The 18,666-nt window shown below is 37.4% G+C and overlaps 1 protein-coding gene across 7 annotated transcripts in view; it reads right to left on the reverse strand.

The window, feature by feature from the left end:
- LRP2 (LDL receptor related protein 2) overlaps positions 1–18,666 on the reverse strand; it is a 150,908-nt gene that overhangs the window by 23,875 nt on the left and 108,367 nt on the right. For all 7 annotated transcript variants that reach the window (XM_085584371.1, XM_085584370.1, XM_085584369.1 and 4 more), the window contains 18 exons: positions 18,265–18,430; positions 17,646–17,804; positions 16,454–16,743; positions 15,278–15,481; positions 14,672–14,914; positions 13,934–14,059; positions 12,194–12,313; positions 11,222–11,353; positions 10,137–10,338; positions 9,388–9,683; positions 8,383–8,899; positions 6,464–6,616; positions 5,842–6,012; positions 4,349–4,572; positions 3,762–3,939; positions 2,647–2,843; positions 858–1,103; positions 58–186 (listed from right to left, as the gene is read on the reverse strand). In XM_085584371.1, the coding sequence (XP_085440497.1) occupies positions 58–186; positions 858–1,103; positions 2,647–2,843; positions 3,762–3,939; positions 4,349–4,572; positions 5,842–6,012; positions 6,464–6,616; positions 8,383–8,899; positions 9,388–9,683; positions 10,137–10,338; positions 11,222–11,353; positions 12,194–12,313; positions 13,934–14,059; positions 14,672–14,914; positions 15,278–15,481; positions 16,454–16,743; positions 17,646–17,804; positions 18,265–18,430 (3,753 nt within the window). The remainder of the gene's footprint in view (positions 1–57; positions 187–857; positions 1,104–2,646; positions 2,844–3,761; positions 3,940–4,348; positions 4,573–5,841; positions 6,013–6,463; positions 6,617–8,382; positions 8,900–9,387; positions 9,684–10,136; positions 10,339–11,221; positions 11,354–12,193; positions 12,314–13,933; positions 14,060–14,671; positions 14,915–15,277; positions 15,482–16,453; positions 16,744–17,645; positions 17,805–18,264; positions 18,431–18,666) is intronic.

An 18,666-nucleotide genomic window follows, 5' to 3' on the forward strand; every position in this document is an offset into this window, starting at 1 on the left:
AATTGAAGAAATATTTTAAGCACAAAGTTACATTGAAATTACCTTCTCCAAACTTACCACAGCCTTGTTCATCACTGTTGTCTCTACAGTCATCATTGCCATTGCACACTGCCCACAATGGTACACAACGGTAGTTGGTTCTACAGCTGAACTGCGTGTGATTGTCACATCGATAAGCAGGTCCCACTGAAAGAGGCAGTTGTCAGAATTAATGGTGTTACTTAGCCACTAACTGTCCTCCTTGCTTTTCTTCCTCTCCTAATCTTTTATGACTTATAGTCAATTATTTTGACTAAAAAGAGCTGTCTGATAATTTTAGTGTTGTAAAAGAGAAAGCATTAAATGTATCTGATTTTACTATCTTTTCCAATCTATGTTGCTTGTACTCTGCATATGCTACAAATCCATCACAGGATGAAACCACACTCATTGGGTTTTCACTAAACTATTCAGAGCTGGTGGCACAGGCAATAGCCCCAAATGTGGAAGCCAGAGGAGGCAGCTTCTCCTCAGATGGCAAAAACTTGGTCACAAGTTCTTGAAGATGCCCATTCGTTCAGAGAGATTTGCTACACCATATAGGAAAAATCCTAGCATCAAGAAAGTCAGAGTGAGATGCTGCCAGTTTCTGATAATCTGGCCAGCATAAATAGGCTTTCTCTCCTTCAAGAATAAGTAAATAGTAAATTATCACATAGTCTCTGTGTTTTCTAACACTCTTTACTACATGAATGCAATTAGGTTGCAGAAAATACTCCTTTCCAATAAACTTTCAATCTCAGGAAAATTAAATTATATGGCTCAACCTGCTTTTAGTACACTTTAATGTAGGCATTTTACTACAGCTATGTACTTACTGCATTCATGGAATGGCTCATCAGAGTTATCACCACAATCATCATCCACATCACACTTCCAGGACTGTGGGATACAGCGGCCATTGTCACATTTAAATTGGCCTGGGGGACAGGTCCTACTGGCACAGTGAGCACTATCTTCATCCGAGTTGTCACCACAGTCATCCTCTCTATCACACTGCCAGGCTTCTGGGATACATCGTTTGTTGGCACACTGCCACTGATGAGTTTCACACTGGTGATTAGCTGAAAGAATACAGATCAGCTGTTAGGATACTGAAATTTACAGAAATTATCTGCTGCTGCTGTATCAATTGAGCCCTTATGCTTACATCAACAGTTAAAAACAAAGCCAGAAAGAAATTTAAAATTTCACATACACTTGCCCAGTTAAAGCAGTTAAAGTACACATTTCTAACTTCACATCACATTTTCAGCCAAGCTCACTAAGGCTCTACAGTTTTCTAGGAGCAAGACATATACTACCTTCCCCTAAAGCAGAGGAAAGTAAACCCAGCATTCAACATGATTTGAGGCAGGGGCTCCCACTCACTTCACAGAGGGGCTAAGTGGCATTTTGCCTCTGGCCATGCTATCAGCTTAGCTGTGTATTGCCTGATAAGCCTGTTTCTCTATAAATGAACATGACAGAAGACATAAGAGAAGACCATGCTAATATCAGCTGCACAACCTACAAAAATATAACCTCTATTCCCAAAGGGCAAAGCACTGAAAGGTGGTATCAGCAGTGCTGGCAAACTGGGGTAGCTCTGAAAACAGAAGTCAAAACTTTACTTTCAGAATTTCTTACCATACTCCACTCTACTAACTTCTTTTACCTACATTGCCAAACTGTTCAAGAGAAAACAGTGTATTACAATTTCCATTGATGTTCTAGGCCAAAGGATTCTGTTACCATGCACAAGATAACAAGTGAAAGCAATTACATAGACCTAAACAGATTTTTATTGTACCCAGTATGTTATGCTGTACCCAGCATTACACAGCTGCCATACTTCTATTTTTAAACTCCCTTGTGGCGCACTTAAAATCTTAGCTATATGAAACTCAGTTAAAATGGACATTTCATTTAATTCTGTCATTCTTAGAACCACATTGGAATGGAAGACAATGACCCTATCAGTTATATAACAACACTGCTTTCCCCTTGCTTTATATTACTTGCTTGCAACTGCCAGACCTACATTATTTACAAAAAGAGAAGGAAGGATATGCTTTTTAAATTAGACATAAGTATGTAGAATAGCATAGGTTTTTAAGGAGCTAACATTATTCCACAAGCATAATTATCTTACATTTCTAACAAAACTGCTATCACAAACCACTCTACAAAACCAATCTTCCCACATGAATTGGATTTTGTGCAATGCAATGTAAAAATTTTGTCCCGTCACACAAAGTAGAACAGAGGGAAAATTAGACTGACCTGGGCATTGGGAAGCCCTAGATACTTCATAATCACCATATTTTTACTCAAAGCAAAACAAAGTGAGTCCTGTTTCTAATATTTTATACCTCAGATTGTAATTTACCTCAGTGCAAATCTGTCTTGGAGGTACAGGGACTGTTTATGTTTTGATATAGTACATTTCTGCTCTCCTTTACCCTGCTTTCACAGAGGTAAATTGCTCCAGCAGGTGCAAGACTACCGAATACTGCATCTATCTCACTTTTTTATCTTTGAAAAAGGGATAGTGATTATAAAATTTACATGTTGATTACATGTTTTATACTGGCAAAACAGCTTGATTTATTTGTTGGAACATACCACAAAGTACAGGATCTTCATCTGATCTGTCATGGCAATCCGGCTGGGTATTGCATAAGAAATGTGAACTTGTGCAGTTCCCATCATTACACTGGAACTGCCCCACAGGACAGTACCGGTGCGGACAGGTTGGGGGCTCATCAGAGCCATCTCGACAGTCCCTCTGCCCGTCACATTTCCACCAGATGGGAATACACCTACAGAGAGAAAAGTGTGTTCTTTATTGAGGATATGGCTTTACAGATGTGCAACCATTCTTTTACAGCACAAAAGACAGTCTTGTCTTAGTGATATTTCTTGAAACATCCAACACATCTTAAATTTTATGTCTTCTATTTCATATGTCAAATGCTAATAAAAACATGCCAGAATACTGTCACCAGAAACAGATGATAAACATATTGTATTGGTGGACCTGTAGAAGGAAGTTCACAGAAAATAACTAAAATCTAATTTTTATGTTCATTTGTGGTAATCCTCACTGATATTTTTTAGATCAATCATTTAATGAGGTAATATTTCAATAATTCACCCAAACTTTAGCACAAAAATTTTCACTAGGGATTATCATTATAACACTGCTTCAAAAAGCAACCCAATAAGCACACCTGACTCATAGGCTCCAGGGCAATACATCAGTATAAGAGCTCTTATACCACCATTCCTCTCCCTCCACTGCTGTCTCAGTAAAAGGGGTTAGAAATGTGCCCTTACATCAGCTAAATGGTTTTCCTGGGCCACTGGCAGACAGTATATATTTGGTAGAAACAAAAACATTGTAAAATATGTTAAAAAAAAAAATAAATCCGGGTTTGAGAATTCAACAATAAATTGTTTCTGGAGGTACATGCTTCTAACATCCCAAACTTTGCTACATCAGTAATGCCTATAACAGAAAGAAAAGTTTAAAAGTATTACTTAAGGAACCAGCCTAGAAGTATTTTTCCAAAATGAAAGCCTGTCTTCCTGTATTTTCCTGGTTTTCTCTCTGCAATGTCACAAATTCATAATGCGAACAGAAGGAAGCCCTAATTTCCTGCCCTTTTGAACAGACTAAACTGTAAAATATATCCTTAAAAACACATGGAAAAAGCAATGGTGAGCAGAGGACTTACCTCTCAGTGTCTGCACAGAGAAACTGGGTGCTAGAGCACATTGGAAGGCAGTGGGCTGTATTGCCGAACTGTATGACCATGAAGTTATCGGGACATTCACAGGAAAACCCCTGACCACCAGCTTTTATTAGGCAAAGATGGGAACAACCACCATTATTTGTGCCACAGGGATTATTAACTGGTTAAAAAGAAGAATAAATATTACCATACTTTGTAAATTCCAGAACACAAAGGTTTCAATCTATGGTAGATTCCTCTAATACTGTTTTGAAACCTTAAATATAAGAGATTGAGAACCAAAACCTAGATAAGTAGGCATTTCACAAGAGAAATATATGTTGTTTCATGTACACCAAATCTATGCTATCAAGCCATGATGTTTTAGAAACTAATTTAAAATTATGCATTAGCAGTCACTGCTTTTCAAAGAAGAAGCAATTTATAAATGTAAACTAGATGCCTACATTTACTCTGTGCATTTTATTCCACTCAGCAAAAGCAAAAGTTGAGTGCACTCAGAATCCTTTACAACTAGTCCCCAAATAACACCTGACCTTCTAAATACAAATCTAATTCTGTTTTCTCACCAAATGGTTGTCTGTATGGATGGTAAACATGGATGTCAAATGGTCTGTGCGTGGTATTCACAAGAACAGTCCTTTCTGATCCATCATATTTATTTCCTTTTTCAACTGTCCTTGTGTTCCAGTCAGTCCAATATATTGTGTCTTCAAAAATTGTTATTGCAAATGGATGAGGTAGAGTCCCATCATATACTGTGTGACGATGATGTCCATCCAGGTCAGAGTACCTCCACAAAGAAAAGTTTGCGCAAAACATTCAGATAAATGCTTAAACTTCTTTCCACCTTTTCTCTTCACATATTACACATGCTTATGGTCTTTCATTACTGGTGACCAGAAACATGCAATGTAGAATTGCAGCTTCTTTATGCCCTGAAGACAGATCACCATCCTTAGCAAATTCATTTTAATATATGGAGGAAAGAAAAACAGGCTATTTCAGGAAAATACATGGAATAGAGTAACATCCACTGATATGTATAGTCCTCCAGAAGCACATTAGCTAGAGCAATGAAATTTTGCACATTTATTGCCTTAAGAGTGAGTTATTTTTGTCACAAAAGAGACTAGCTTGCCTAGATAATTCAGACTGCTAATAATGAAACACTAGAGACAATAATAGGCTTCCCATATTCTTAATTTTACGTCTTTCTGATTTAGAGTCTCCTTTGCTGAATTATCTTTGACAAGATTTTACATTTTTCTATCACCTTGCCCATATATGGGGAAATTATGAAATACAAGAGAAGAGAGAGAGAAACATACATATAATTAACTTATATTTTTAAAAAGACATCTCTAATACTTTATCATAGAAAAGGCTGCCAGAAGAATTAATGTAGAGAAGAATAAAATACAAATATAAATCTAAATGTGCAGGTATGTATGAATACAAATATGAACACTAACATAAATACAAGTTATTAGTTTCAAAATATTTCAGTATTGTGAGGTTTTAAAATCATTTAAATAGTCAGATAACTATTGCTCATTTTTACTGCTATTTAGATGGGAATTTTCTAGTACTAGAAGCAATGTATAGATTTTTCTTGATTGACAAAAAATCCCATTTGCCAACAGGAAATTCCATATCATACTTATGGATATTCAGACACCTTCTAAAGGTTTGTATACAACTTACTAGCACATAACTAGCTTAGTTACAGCTCAGTTCTCATCTATAAGCAAAAACAAGAGAATCAAAAAATAGGGAATTTATAGTAAATTTTGCTTTGGTTCAGGTTGTATAACTAGACACAGAGAAGTTGTAGATTTTAGTACAGCATGTGAACTTTTTCACTGTAATTTTTGGACAATTTTCACTACATGTAGCAACTCGGTTACTGTGTATCATCTACTACTCCAGACATTTTGACTCCAGTTTTCTATAGAGTCAGTGGACAGAATTATGTATTCTTTTTACAGCACCAATAGTCTCCCACCACAATCTGACATGAGTGATCATTCAGTCGTTTTAATATTTTCTGTGTACATACTCAATATAATTTAGATGGGCATCTGTCCAGTATAGCTTGTCATTGGTGTAATCTATGGTAAGTCCATTGGGCCACTCTAACTTTGTAGAGATGATTACAGTCTTCTCCTTGCCATCCATGCCAGCTCGTCCAATATAAGCTCGATCTGCCCAGTCTGTCCAATAAATCTGTCTGTTCAAATGAATACTTAGAGTTAGGATTGTTGAAGTAAATACTAGAAGCCATGCCTCAAATTTAGTATCTCCTGCCACAGAAGTAAAGCAGAGATCGAGGAAGAAAAAAGCTAACATTTTTTTTAGTTTAATTGCTACAGCAGACACTTGTGCAATTACAATTTAATTCAGTCAGCCCCAACACTTACCAAATCATACACATTTCTATCAACCTTTTTAGCCTTGCAATCAAAACTTCCTAGTCCATATGGAGCCAACTTCCACTTCCAATGGTAGCTGACAGCCATGCATATACACCCACAACAGGAAAGCTACTATTTCTCCTAAGCTGCAAATAAGTACTAATGCCACAGAAATCTAAATGCAAGCAGCCCAGATGTACTTCAGATTTTCAGAATAGTGCAAGATTATTTGCAAAATAAAGGAAAAGGACTCTTGGAAGGTCATACCCATATTTTGGATGAACAACAATTGCTCTGGGATACTGAAAACAGAAAGTATTGTTGGCATCCACACACCGATCCACCAGTTTTTTCCGGAATCTTCCGTCAAGTTCAGAGACGTAGACACAATCTCGGTAGGCATCCACCCAGTACAATTTTCTGAAATATTTTAGAGTTAATTTATTAAATATTATTTTTCCCCCTTTATTTCGCTTCACAGCATCTTTTTTTTTTTCTCCTAGAAGCAATGTATCCACTGTAAAGAAACACATACTTCATTGACATCTCTTGTACACCATGCTCCAGGCTGCCCTTTTCACTTCTGTTTTCCTTGTAACCACAATCAGTGGCACCAAATTTAAACTTGCAGGTGCCCAGTTGAGTAATAATATACCATTTGCCTACAAATTCCTAAACCTCTCTTCCCTTTCTGTCCTACCAACAATGGCCAGGAGCAGGAAAACAGACAAGCAGTGCAATGGACTGTGACCAGGGCTGTAAGGCATTGTAGACAATCCTCAACTATTCCATGTTGCCACCACTCTCTCATCAAACAGGTAGACAAGCCCTAAATAGTTTGACACCCTAATTTAAACTTCGCCTCGAATTTTCTAACACTTCTATTACTTTGCCTGGGAATTACACGCAGCTGTAAGCCAAGAAATCATACAAGCAGAAGTAATGATTTTTTTAAAAGCCTGCATCAAAGCAAAGCATTAAATTCAATTAGAACTACAGCAGGACACTTTCAAATTCTTTGCAGAGCTGGTCAGCTCCAGCATTCACAGTGTCATTCCAGAAACAGCCTGACAGATATAATTCTGCCTATATTACTCTAAGTAGCACCATTCCCACCAGGGAGGAGGAGAAAACAGTCTTCTCCAACCTGCATCTCATGGCATCCTTTAATCCTCTATCTGCACAGAAAACAACTAGGAAAATTCAACCATTGTACTGTTCTTCAGCCTGCCTAGAACACCTAAACAAGAACTGACTGAAGACATAACTAATGGTAGCTGAAATAATTCAAAAGCTGTATTAGAAATGAAGCTGTAGGACCAGTTCAGCTAAAATTTGCCTTTTGTTTCATCATCCCTACATGATTCATGAAGCATTTGGGGCTGCTGGCAACATTAATTATCATTAGGTTTAGAGACAAAGCGGCTTAAAAATTATTATATGGACATATTCATATATAAACATATAAGCACACTCATATAGGTTCCAAACATGTCATTTTGAGCATTTCTTATAGGCTTACAGTCTGATCTATGTTATTTAAACTAGTCATACTTATATCACTGCACTTGAAAAGCAAGATGAAACACAGCAACACCACTGTCAGAGAGGCCACAACATGACAGAGGTTCTATGGCAGTAAATCAGACTACTTTTTGAAACACAAAATTTTTAGGCAACCAAAAATTTACCATAATGAGATGTAATTGTAAAACACATCATCCATATGCTGGCCTCCTGACAGAAAATTATTTGGATCATGTTGTTTGAATGTGTCAGTTAAAGGTGCATTTTTCAAGAGCCAAAGACACACACTCTTAACATTGGTACAGGAGCTAAGTTTCATTAAGGCTTACTATTACTTACTTCACTAGTTAGCTTTCTAGTTACCTGTTAATTTTGTTTATGCAGAGCAAAACCTGCATGCCAATCCCAACAACTGCTAGCAAACATGACAGAGCAAGTTTGACAGAACTGCAGTATACTACATATCAGAGTAATTTAAGTGTTATGTATTAGATGCTGATAAACTATTTCAGCGAAGTTGTGTGGCACTGCATCCACAATCCAAACTATTTCACTACTCATCAGGAATTTCACATGGAGTAGGGAAAAACCCCTAGGATAAACTCCTTCACACATGATTTCTTCAGTAGCTCAGAAAGACAAAAAATGTATTTTCTTACCTGCCAACCCAGTCAACAGCGATACCTTCCCCGTTGGGCACATCATCACTTATCACTGTCTCCTTATTTGTCCCATTTAGGAACATACGTTCAATGACATTCCTCCCCACATCAATCCAGTATAACCTCTTTTCCACCCTGTCAAAGTCCAGTGCCACCACATTTCTCAGTCCTTGCAAAATGAGAGAGTAAGACTGGCCATCTGCTGTGAGATTTCTCAGATAGTAACGGTTGCTAAAAATAAGGTATGGGGAGATATTACTATTTTGACGGCAACTTTTTCCATCAGGCTCCCGGATATAGCCTGGGGCACACTTACAGATGTAGGAGCCAGCTGTGTTCTCACAAATCTGGCTACATACTGATGGAGTTTCATTGCACTCATCAATATCATCACAAGTCCGTTTATCAGACATAAGTTTGTATCCGGGATGACAAGTACAGTAGAAACTTGTCTGTGTGTCTGTACAGTCATGATCACATCCACTGATTGAAGGGTCACTGCATTCATTTACACCTGGGGAAGGAAACGAGTTCTATTCAAGGAGCCAGCTAGCAGAGTAATAGTGCAGTCACTTTCCAATGCATTCTGTTTCTCTCTCCTTGCTACCCCCTGAAAATGCTGAACGTGGATGTGGGCTGCTGTAATAAAGGAAAAAACTAAACAACATAATCTAATATAAAATTATTCTACCACCTCTGAAGTCTGTCACAAAACACCAAGTTCAAAGTATGGACTATGGCATATTTTGGAAATGCAAGGGCAATGCATAACAATGTATGAGATACAGTTTGTTTATATCATTAGCTTATCGACATAGTCAGTTAAAGCAGTACATGTTAAGCATGACTTAATTAAAGCAAGAAATTTAAAAGTTACATTTATTATTATTTTAATTTCTGAGGGACAGCCATGGAATAGATATGATTGGAATTAAGGAATTGTATTTTTTCAAAGGCGCCTAAGATTTTTAAATCAGACAGTACAAATAAATCTATACATACCACATCCTTTTTCATCACTGTTATCTAAGCAATCATCCAACCGATTGCAGACTTTAACCAGCTCAATGCAGTTTCCATTGTCACATTTAAAATGATGGGGAGAGCAGGTTGCTTCTGGTGTACTACAGAGATGTTCCAGCTCATCAGACTCATCACCACAGTCATTATCCCCATCACAGATGTAGGCTTTGGAAATGCAGCGCCCATTCTGACAAGTAAACTGGTGCTGTTGACATGGTTCATAGATGCATCCTCTTTCATCACTGCTGTCACCACAGTCATTCCGCCTATCACACCTGAAGAAGAATGAACACTCTCTTCAAATATAAGAAGACAATCACGGTCTTCAGGGAAGATGGATACGAACACTCTTCCACTTTCCAAAGAAGGTTGATATTTTTGACTCCAATAGAAGAGACTTTCAGAAATTGAGGTAATATTGTATAGTCTGATCTTGTGAGTCCTGCTAATATTCTCTGTGTGCATTACAGGCTAGACAGAATCACTCCAGGAGAGGTTACTAGTGACAATAGGAAGGATTAAATCCTAATGGTGAGCAATAGGAATATTAACAGAAAATTCTAAAGCATTTTCAAGCCAAAGCTAACGTACAAATGCAGAGCAGATAGTTTCATTACAATATGTAGATCTAATTACAACTAAATGGTGTGAAAAAAAAAGAGGTTGAATTAGCTCCTTCACAATAAGCAATTTTGGGAATTTCTACAGCTGCTTGGGTAGTTACAAACCTGTATGTGTTACGGATGCACAAGCCATTACTACAGGTAAATTCATTTTCTGTGCAAGATCTTCGTGTGCAGTTCTGGTGTTCATCAAGAGCATCACTGCAGTCAGCATCACCATCACAGACCCATGCCCGAGGAATGCACCTCCTGAGCGGGGGTCGGTTGTTGGCACAAGTGAACTCTGCTGCTGTGCAATTGCGATTTGCTGAAGGAAAAGCACATTCACTATGTGAATTATATTCTGTGTATATGACACCTTCCTCCACCACCCACACAAACAGCCTGTATATCTATCCACCCATAATCCACAATACAGCCATGTCCTCCAGCACATGGAGAGATAGATACCACTGTACCTTCTCAGTTACAAAACAGCACATTGTTCTTCGTGGAGGCTGACTGGGAGCCAAAGCATTCCTTAGGCAATGCTGACACGTGCAGAAATCTGCATCCTACTGGATTCTCAAATAAGCTTTTTCAGCCAGATTTTCTGGGAGCTGAATAGCCTCTATTCCCTATTTTGTTCAAGGTATTCTGTGCTCCAGGAAGCAAGCAGAGGTAGAAATATTACAGCTAATAAGGGCAAGGACTACAAGTATAACCAGCTGTTCTCATAAGAATCAAGGAGCAGGACCAGTCCTGGTGAACCTCCTTCCCTTTCTTCACCCTCTGAACAGATATGCTTATTTTGTTCACTAGCTTTTAAAGATATTAAGCCACAAACACGTGGTAATTAATATGCACAAGATGCAGTGCATGACTACTAGAGAGCACCTCCACTGAAGCTGCTCTAGGTGCCCAGATCATACACACAACCCAGGTTAATTATATCTCCATTTCAACTCAACAATTCAAAGAAGAATAATTGCAAAATTAGAACAATGTTTTGTTGGGGTTTTTTTACCAGTAAAATATTCAATTTCCATTCAATATAATGAAAATGAAGGCATAGGAAGATTGTACCTCATGCTTAATGTGCATCTTTATGGGGTAGAAAAATTGGCAACGAGTGAGAGTTTGGGGGTTGGTTGATTTTTAAAAAATATTTGCAGGACAAAGTGGAGTATCTACTTGCATTAACCACGTACCACAATTATGTCTTTGATCCTCATCGCTCATATCCCCACAGTCATTATCACCATCACAGATCCACGTTGCTGGGATACATCTGCCATCATCACATCTGAACTGGTCATTTGAACAAGTCCGCATTTGGGGCACTTAAAAATGAACACGATCACTGTGCTTGTTAAACTAACCTGCACTGCCATGAAATCTAGTGGTGAGTATTTCAGGGAGAAGCTTAGGACAGTGAAATGTAAAATTAAAGCTTAATTGTAAAACAGTTGATGTATAAGATGCAAAACATTTTCTTAAGCTGAAGATGCAACTTCAAAAATGTGCAAAGTGAACTACCAGCCCTGCTGAAACCACACAAGAATCTTGCCTTGGTTTATTCTTACTTTTACAGTGAAATTAATAACTATGTTATAATACCAATTGTCACCAACTTCAGTTAGCTCCTTTTCTTTTTCCCTGGAGACTGCTGTCCTTTTTTTCACCTCCTACCCTAGTCCTCTGCTTATTCCCAACAGTTTCTATTGTATATACAGGATTTGTTTACTGTAATACTATGATACCCATATACTGTGTCAACACTGTTCCCCTCTGCATCCCACATTTCCTTTTTCCCCAAATGTAATACTGCATCCACACTTTCTGTACAGCATGACATCAGCTTTTACATGGAAAACAATACCAAAATGCTTGCTCTTTTTTGCCATTTGATTCACTACCATCATAGTCTTATAAGGATAGAAGGTTATATATTAAGAGTAATCACATTACAAGCAATCAGTTGTTGCAACTAAAACCTTCATATTCCATACACAGCTTTAAATATTTAAAACTCAAATTACTCAGTGACTCAGATTAGAGAGAGTGAATAAAATCCTGAAGATAATTATTTTCCACCTAGTCTGGATTAAAGCTTTTGCCTATAAGACAAATTACTGATTTGCCATAGCCCATCATGTTGTATCTTCTGAGTACAGACTTACCACAAGAGGCAGGTTCATCAGAGCCATCAGCACAGTCTATCCCTTGATCACAGTACCAATGAGCAGGAATACAACGTCCCGATGTACAACGAAACTCACTATTTGTGCAAGTCAGAGAGACTGGAAAAAAAAAACCTATGTATTACTTTGTTTTTTTCTGCTACCTTTCCAACTGTTTAAAGATGCTTTTGAGTCCATGTTATGCAAAAAATATTCCCCAAATAGTCCCCAAAAAAGAAAGAGAAAAAATTATGCTAGGAAGGATGTTTTTACCCAGGCTCTCTGGAAAGAGTTCATTGTACAACTAGCTTGATATTTGTATGCAAAAAAACCCAAAAAAAAACAAAAACAAAAAAAAAAAAAAGCACTTGATTTTACTTGATTTTCTCTCTGGGCATACGTATCAGCTAGTAATTATACAGAATTTGTCCTGGAAATAGGATTGCATGCAGCAACTGTACATATATTCTACATTTATACTCAAGATCTGTGCATGGGAAAATGACCACATTCCGGTGTACTCATTTCTCCAGTGCTCAAATCAGACATAACAGACTCCATGCTTTACAGAAAATCAAAATGTGCACTAAGGAAGCAGTATCTTATGGTAGGAAATTTTCCTCCAACCAATTTTTCGTCACTTGCTGGTAGGAATCTTTCCTTGCTGGCAGTGAAGAACAAATCATAATACTGAGTAGATCCATCTCAGCATGCTGCAAGTACTCTCTGCACTTTAGCCAAGCCCCTTGAACCTGGCATGTATAATGGGTTTTGGCAATTTCTTCAGTAGTTACCAATACTTTCCTGTACCTTCTGATAGTTTCAAAATAACAGAAGGATTAAGTCTGGCCTTTTAACTTGCTCTTCCTTGTGCCTTTAATGATGGAAATCAAAGAGTTAACTATTGCTCATTAACATCTTAGTGTTTCTTTCACCTCTCATTCTCTCTTCCCCTCTTCCTTGCCCTTCACCACTTCTCAATTTATATAATTTAGCAGGATGTAAACAGTAGAAGGGACAAAGCACATCTTTGACAAGCAGAACAAGGCTCACAATAGCCACATAGTCTTGACACATTGGTGTCCATAGATAAAAGTGGCCACATTTTGGCTACAAAAATGGAACTCATATTTTAGAAAAACTGTAGCAGTTAGTTCAAGGAATGTATCTTTAGAAAAAATAGTGAAAGCAACAATAATCTACTCAGGCAATATTAAAACTAAATCACAACCTGAAAATATCCATTATGTTTTACAAATTGATCAATAGTATTTCATATGGGAAAAGTACTACCTAACTTCTACCTAATAAAAATGTCCTAGCAAAGTTAATGTGGTTTGTAATTAAGGCTGATTCAAAACTAGGCACTTCTATATCCTAACTGGAAGATACAATAAAGAATGAATAAAATGCTAAAGCATAAGCACATAAAAGAGCTGAAAGAAATTTGAGACCATAGGAAAATTCAGTCAGTTCAAAGGAAGAATAATCTAATGTTAAAATTATGGAAAAAGACAACTCTGTATAACACTTAAGTGCGAAACACCTTGTAAAACAATAAAAAATACAGACCAAAATAAGCAAAAGGAACAATCCTCAAATGCTCATGCATATATAACTTCAGTATTACAAAAGTAGATGTTTTGAGAATAGTTGGAGTTATATTAAAAGAAAAGAGCAGTGGAATAAATTACAGAAGTATGAGAAAGTAACAAAGGCCCTTCAACTCTCTAAACTTACCACAGTGAGTAGGACTCTCATCACTCATATCTCCACAGTCATTATCACCATCACACAAGTACGTTCGAGGAATGCAAATATTTGTGCTTTGACATTTTGTAAAACCAGACTGGCACGTACGCTCCGCTTTAAGGAGGAGGGAAAAAGCAAAAGTGCTTTAGAGATGTTTTAAACACTGTTATGCTGTTATTTTCTTGAACTGAAAAGTAACCAGTATTGAACTAATCACAGTTTACATCATAAAGAAAACAAACATAACTGTTAACTTTTATAAGGCATATAATTTTTAACTGTGCCATGATGGCATCACAATATACACTCCTGATTATTAAATATAGTATAATTAATAGAGCATGACAGAAAATAAAAGGCCATTGTCAAATTCCAGCTAATGCTGCAAAAACATAAACCCTGAATCCAAGTTATCCAAAACAATAGTTTTGAAATGCATGGAATTAATCACAAGAAGTAACATTACATACTGCATGAGCATTTGTTGCTTCAAGACAAACTATTTACAGCAATATTTATTATGTAATATCTTAGGTTGTTTCAGAACACGATTTAGCAACTCTATCTGCTTCAAACAGCCCTAAACAGTACCTGTAATGCAAATTTTATAAACTTTTATCCTTCTTGTTGATTTTGCCAGATTTCTTCACATAAAACCACATTTCCCTCTTTCTTCATCTAGAGAGTCGGATACAAATAGGCACTATGTACTAAGGCTCAACTTACGACAATTCCTCTCATCTGATGTGCCATTGTCATAACAGTTGTTTACTCCATTGCAGACATACTGAAGGGATATACACCTTCCATTATTGCAAGTAAATTCTGTGTGGGAGTCACAGGTTCGGAACAAGCAGCCAAGCTCATCACTGTTATCTCCACAGTCATTGTAGTGATCACAGCGGTAATGATAGGGTACGCATCGCCCATTGCCACAGGTGAAAGCTGTTGGCTGACAAGTATGGAAAGCTGCACAAAATAAAAAAGAAGAAAAGTAGGTAAAATGTAATCTTAAGTTCTCTGACAAAGTAACAAGTAAAATCACAATATTTTTACCTGCCAGGGCAAACACAGCTGCAAAACGGACTGCATGAAAAGTAAAATACATATTTAAATTAAAAAATTAGAAATTGGCTATACATGACAAAAATTCAATACTACAGTGCTTCTGGATTCTAAAGCAAACCACTAGTCTTTCAGACCTCAAAACTGTGAGCAAGCAAGGGATTGTTTCTAAACTACAGGCACAAGATCCATGATCATAAAGTGACAGAGACTACAGAACAGGCAAGACAGAGTGTATTTTCTAGAGCAGTTATTTTAAATGCTTACCACACACACTTTCCAACTCATCACTGCCATCGCCACAATCATTGTCATTGTCACACTTCCACCGCTCAGAGATACAATGTCCATTAAGGCATGTGAAGAAACCAGTATCACACCTGGTACCATTATCCACAATACAGTGCTTGTTGTTATTAGCTAAATACCAGCGACCTTCAGAGGGGCACTGACATTCTGCACCAGCTGGACCTAAATTTATGTTTGAAATTTAATTTAAAAAATAAAAATAGGACACAACAAAAAGGAAACAAATTTAACATTAATGTTTTATATAGGTTTCCATGAAAGTGTTTGCAGTTGTAACACTGGAAAAGGCAAAGAAATTTTCATAATTCCTATATGATCAATTTACTTAGATAGTAGTGTGGTGAAGCCAGATTGTTATGTCAGTTAAGCATATTGAAACCCACAAAAGTTATTTCAGGTTTCCTTAGAGGAACTGAGATCAGAATTTGGAGTATCTCAGTAGTTGCTTGCTGTCCAAATGCCTTTTTGGCAGCAAGATGCCATGTGATGCTTTCAAGTATCACAGCTATATCCACAGAGACTATATCCCTCAAAATCCAAACAAGTGTTCAAAATTTCTTGCAATAGACAAACTGCTCTTCTCAAAATTAATGAGAAGTTTGAGCTGTTTTCAGGCAAGATAGATCTTTAATGGTATTTAATATGCTACAAAAGAAAACAGGCACTGAATGACTTTTGCAAAGTCAAAGATCATAACTTTGAAAAATCTACAACACATGAAACAGCTCTGTAACATTTATGTAAAGAAATAGTGAACATAGATTTTTAGAATGTCTTGTAGGAATCATCTGATCAGTAAGACCATGTACTCTTAAGGTAAGCATATCCTGCAGCACACACTTTATGTCTCATCCAAGGAAGGTTTAAACCCCAGAAAACAATGCTTTGGTTTAAGTTAGAGAAACCCATAATTTTCACCTGTGAGGATTCTCAGACACAACCCCTAGGTGTGTTGGTGGAGTACCATGATCTTAAATGGCAATTATTTTGATTGCATTTATAAATAAAATAGATATTAAATATTTGTGAACACTAAGAAATATTTCAGCTGTCCTATGTGACTAGAATTGTAATAGTGTAAACTCTAATACAGGCAAGAGTAATTGCTTGCAGTCATCAAGTATAACAGTTTACCTGGTGCACAGATGTGACTGCAGCCACCATTGAACTGGTTGCAAGGGTTCACACACTGCTGCTGCTTACTTTTTGCCCAGACATGAATATCCATTGGTCTTTGTGGAAGATTCATGATCATCACAATCTGATCTGAACCATCATACTTATTAGCTCTATAAATGCTTCGTGTGTTCCAGTCTGTCCAATATATGTGCTGATCGAACACTGTCATTGCAAATGGATGCAGAGCAGTGCTAACAATCACCTCACGATTTGTACCAGTGAGAGTGCATCTCTCAATCTTCTGCCTACAATAACAAAGAAATTATTACATCTTAAAGAAGTCTTTTAACTTATGCATAAAACTATGCCCTAATTAGTCTGGCAACTAACATCCAGCATTTCAGTAGTGTTCACCAATATCTCAGGTGCTGCTATGCTCCCCCAACTCCATTAACTAGAGTTTGAAACAGAAAAGTGTCTGTTCCATTTGACATCCTGAATTCCTCTTGAAATAGACATTCCAAGTGCCTTGCCCTCCTGCATGCAGATAAATCCAAACAGCCACCTTCTTCCCAGAAGAATCCATAGAGACACAGGCCACAGGATTTATTACACGACAGAGAAAACTCTTTTGATACAACAAAAAAGTCTGAAAAATAACTTCTATGCTGAAGGAATCAGAAGGGAAATGTCTGATTGCTGTAGTGGTTTCTCGGAGACCATGGGTAAATTTGAATGCTTAGAAAATGAAACAATTTTTTAAAACTTTCCTGCTGATGGAAATTCTGTGGCATAAATTCAAGGGTAGAACTCTGTCTGGTAGGCAACAGCAAGAATATCAGACCAAATTCCACAGGTGATAGACATGAACCATGAGCAATGATTACTGTAAAATGTGTACTGTGATTGTATTTGTTGGAGAAGACACTTATGAAAGTCCTGAACTGCATGTAAGGCAAGCTGACAGTGGGTACAAGTGTATAAGGGACAGAACAAAATCTACACTGTGACAGAATATAACTTCTTATTGCACACTAGTTTCAACATTAAAATTTGAGATTGCATTTCTATTAAGTAACTCATTCTATAATGTCAAGTACCAAATCCAACTGAAATGCTGAAAACCAGCCAAGAAATGAGGAAAAATAAATAGAGCTATTAAAATATTAACTAAATGTAAACCAACAAATGTGTTATCAATACATACAGATTTGCATCGGCCCAGTACAGCTGCTGTTCTTCATAGTCCAGGGTGAGTCCATTTGGCCATACCAAGTTTGTGCTCACAATGGGTGTTCTGAAGTTTCCTCCAAGTGTAGCTCGTTCAATCTTTGCATTTGAACTCCAGTCAGTCCAGTACATATACCTGTCAATAACATAATTATATTTTCATAAAACAAAACTCACAAACTCTGCTTTTGCTGGTATTTCCACCCTCATGTCCCTCACTGAAGTGTGCATTGCAAAACTACAGGAAAAGATCTTCTTCCTCTATTTTGGCTCACACTGACAAGGGAGTCTTTTAGAGCGATCACTGGGGTCCACTGCAGTGAACTTGAGAAAATTTTTTCCAGCTCCTATGTGAATCCAGTGAAGTCAGTTAATCTCTTCCTTTTAATTATATCACGGCAATGAAATTAAAAGCACACTATCATACAGTAATGCCCCATCATCTCAGGAAATGTTCTGATACTGAAACAAGAATTCTTCTGAAGCATTCAAGGAATACAACAGCAAAAGGGTTAGGGTTATAGAAGTCTCTGGCAGTCTTTGTCAAAGTCTAAATTGTAGTTTCACCTGCAGTCAAAACACAGTGCAACACCTACCCTCTGCAGGGATCTAATACAATGGCTCTCGGCCGTGGCACCCGGGCGATCACTGTGCGGTTTGATCCATCTTCAGCCATTGAGCTGATGGTCTGATTGAGGTAGTCACTGTAGTAAATTCTGTTGTTGATCCAGTCAAAGGCTATGCCATCCGGAGTCCCCAGGTCTTAGGCACATGCAAGCAAACACATGCAAGCTCAGCACGGTTTCCTGAGATACTTCAGCACTCTTCATCTATTACAATTTGGCTACACCAAAGACTTTGAAATGCCATTGGTACCAGTGCAAATCTGTCCATTTAAAAACCTAGACTATTAGTACTTGGGAATCAGGCAGGTCTAGGTATACAATAGTGCTACAAAGACCTTTCTCTCACATAGATTTAAGTTCTGGTTGCTATTC

The sequence above is a fragment of the Lonchura striata genome, chromosome 7 (genome assembly GCF_050655825.1).
Source record: "Lonchura striata isolate lonStrDom1 chromosome 7, ASM5065582v1, whole genome shotgun sequence".
In the NCBI taxonomy this organism is placed as follows: domain Eukaryota; kingdom Metazoa; phylum Chordata; class Aves; order Passeriformes; family Estrildidae; genus Lonchura; species Lonchura striata.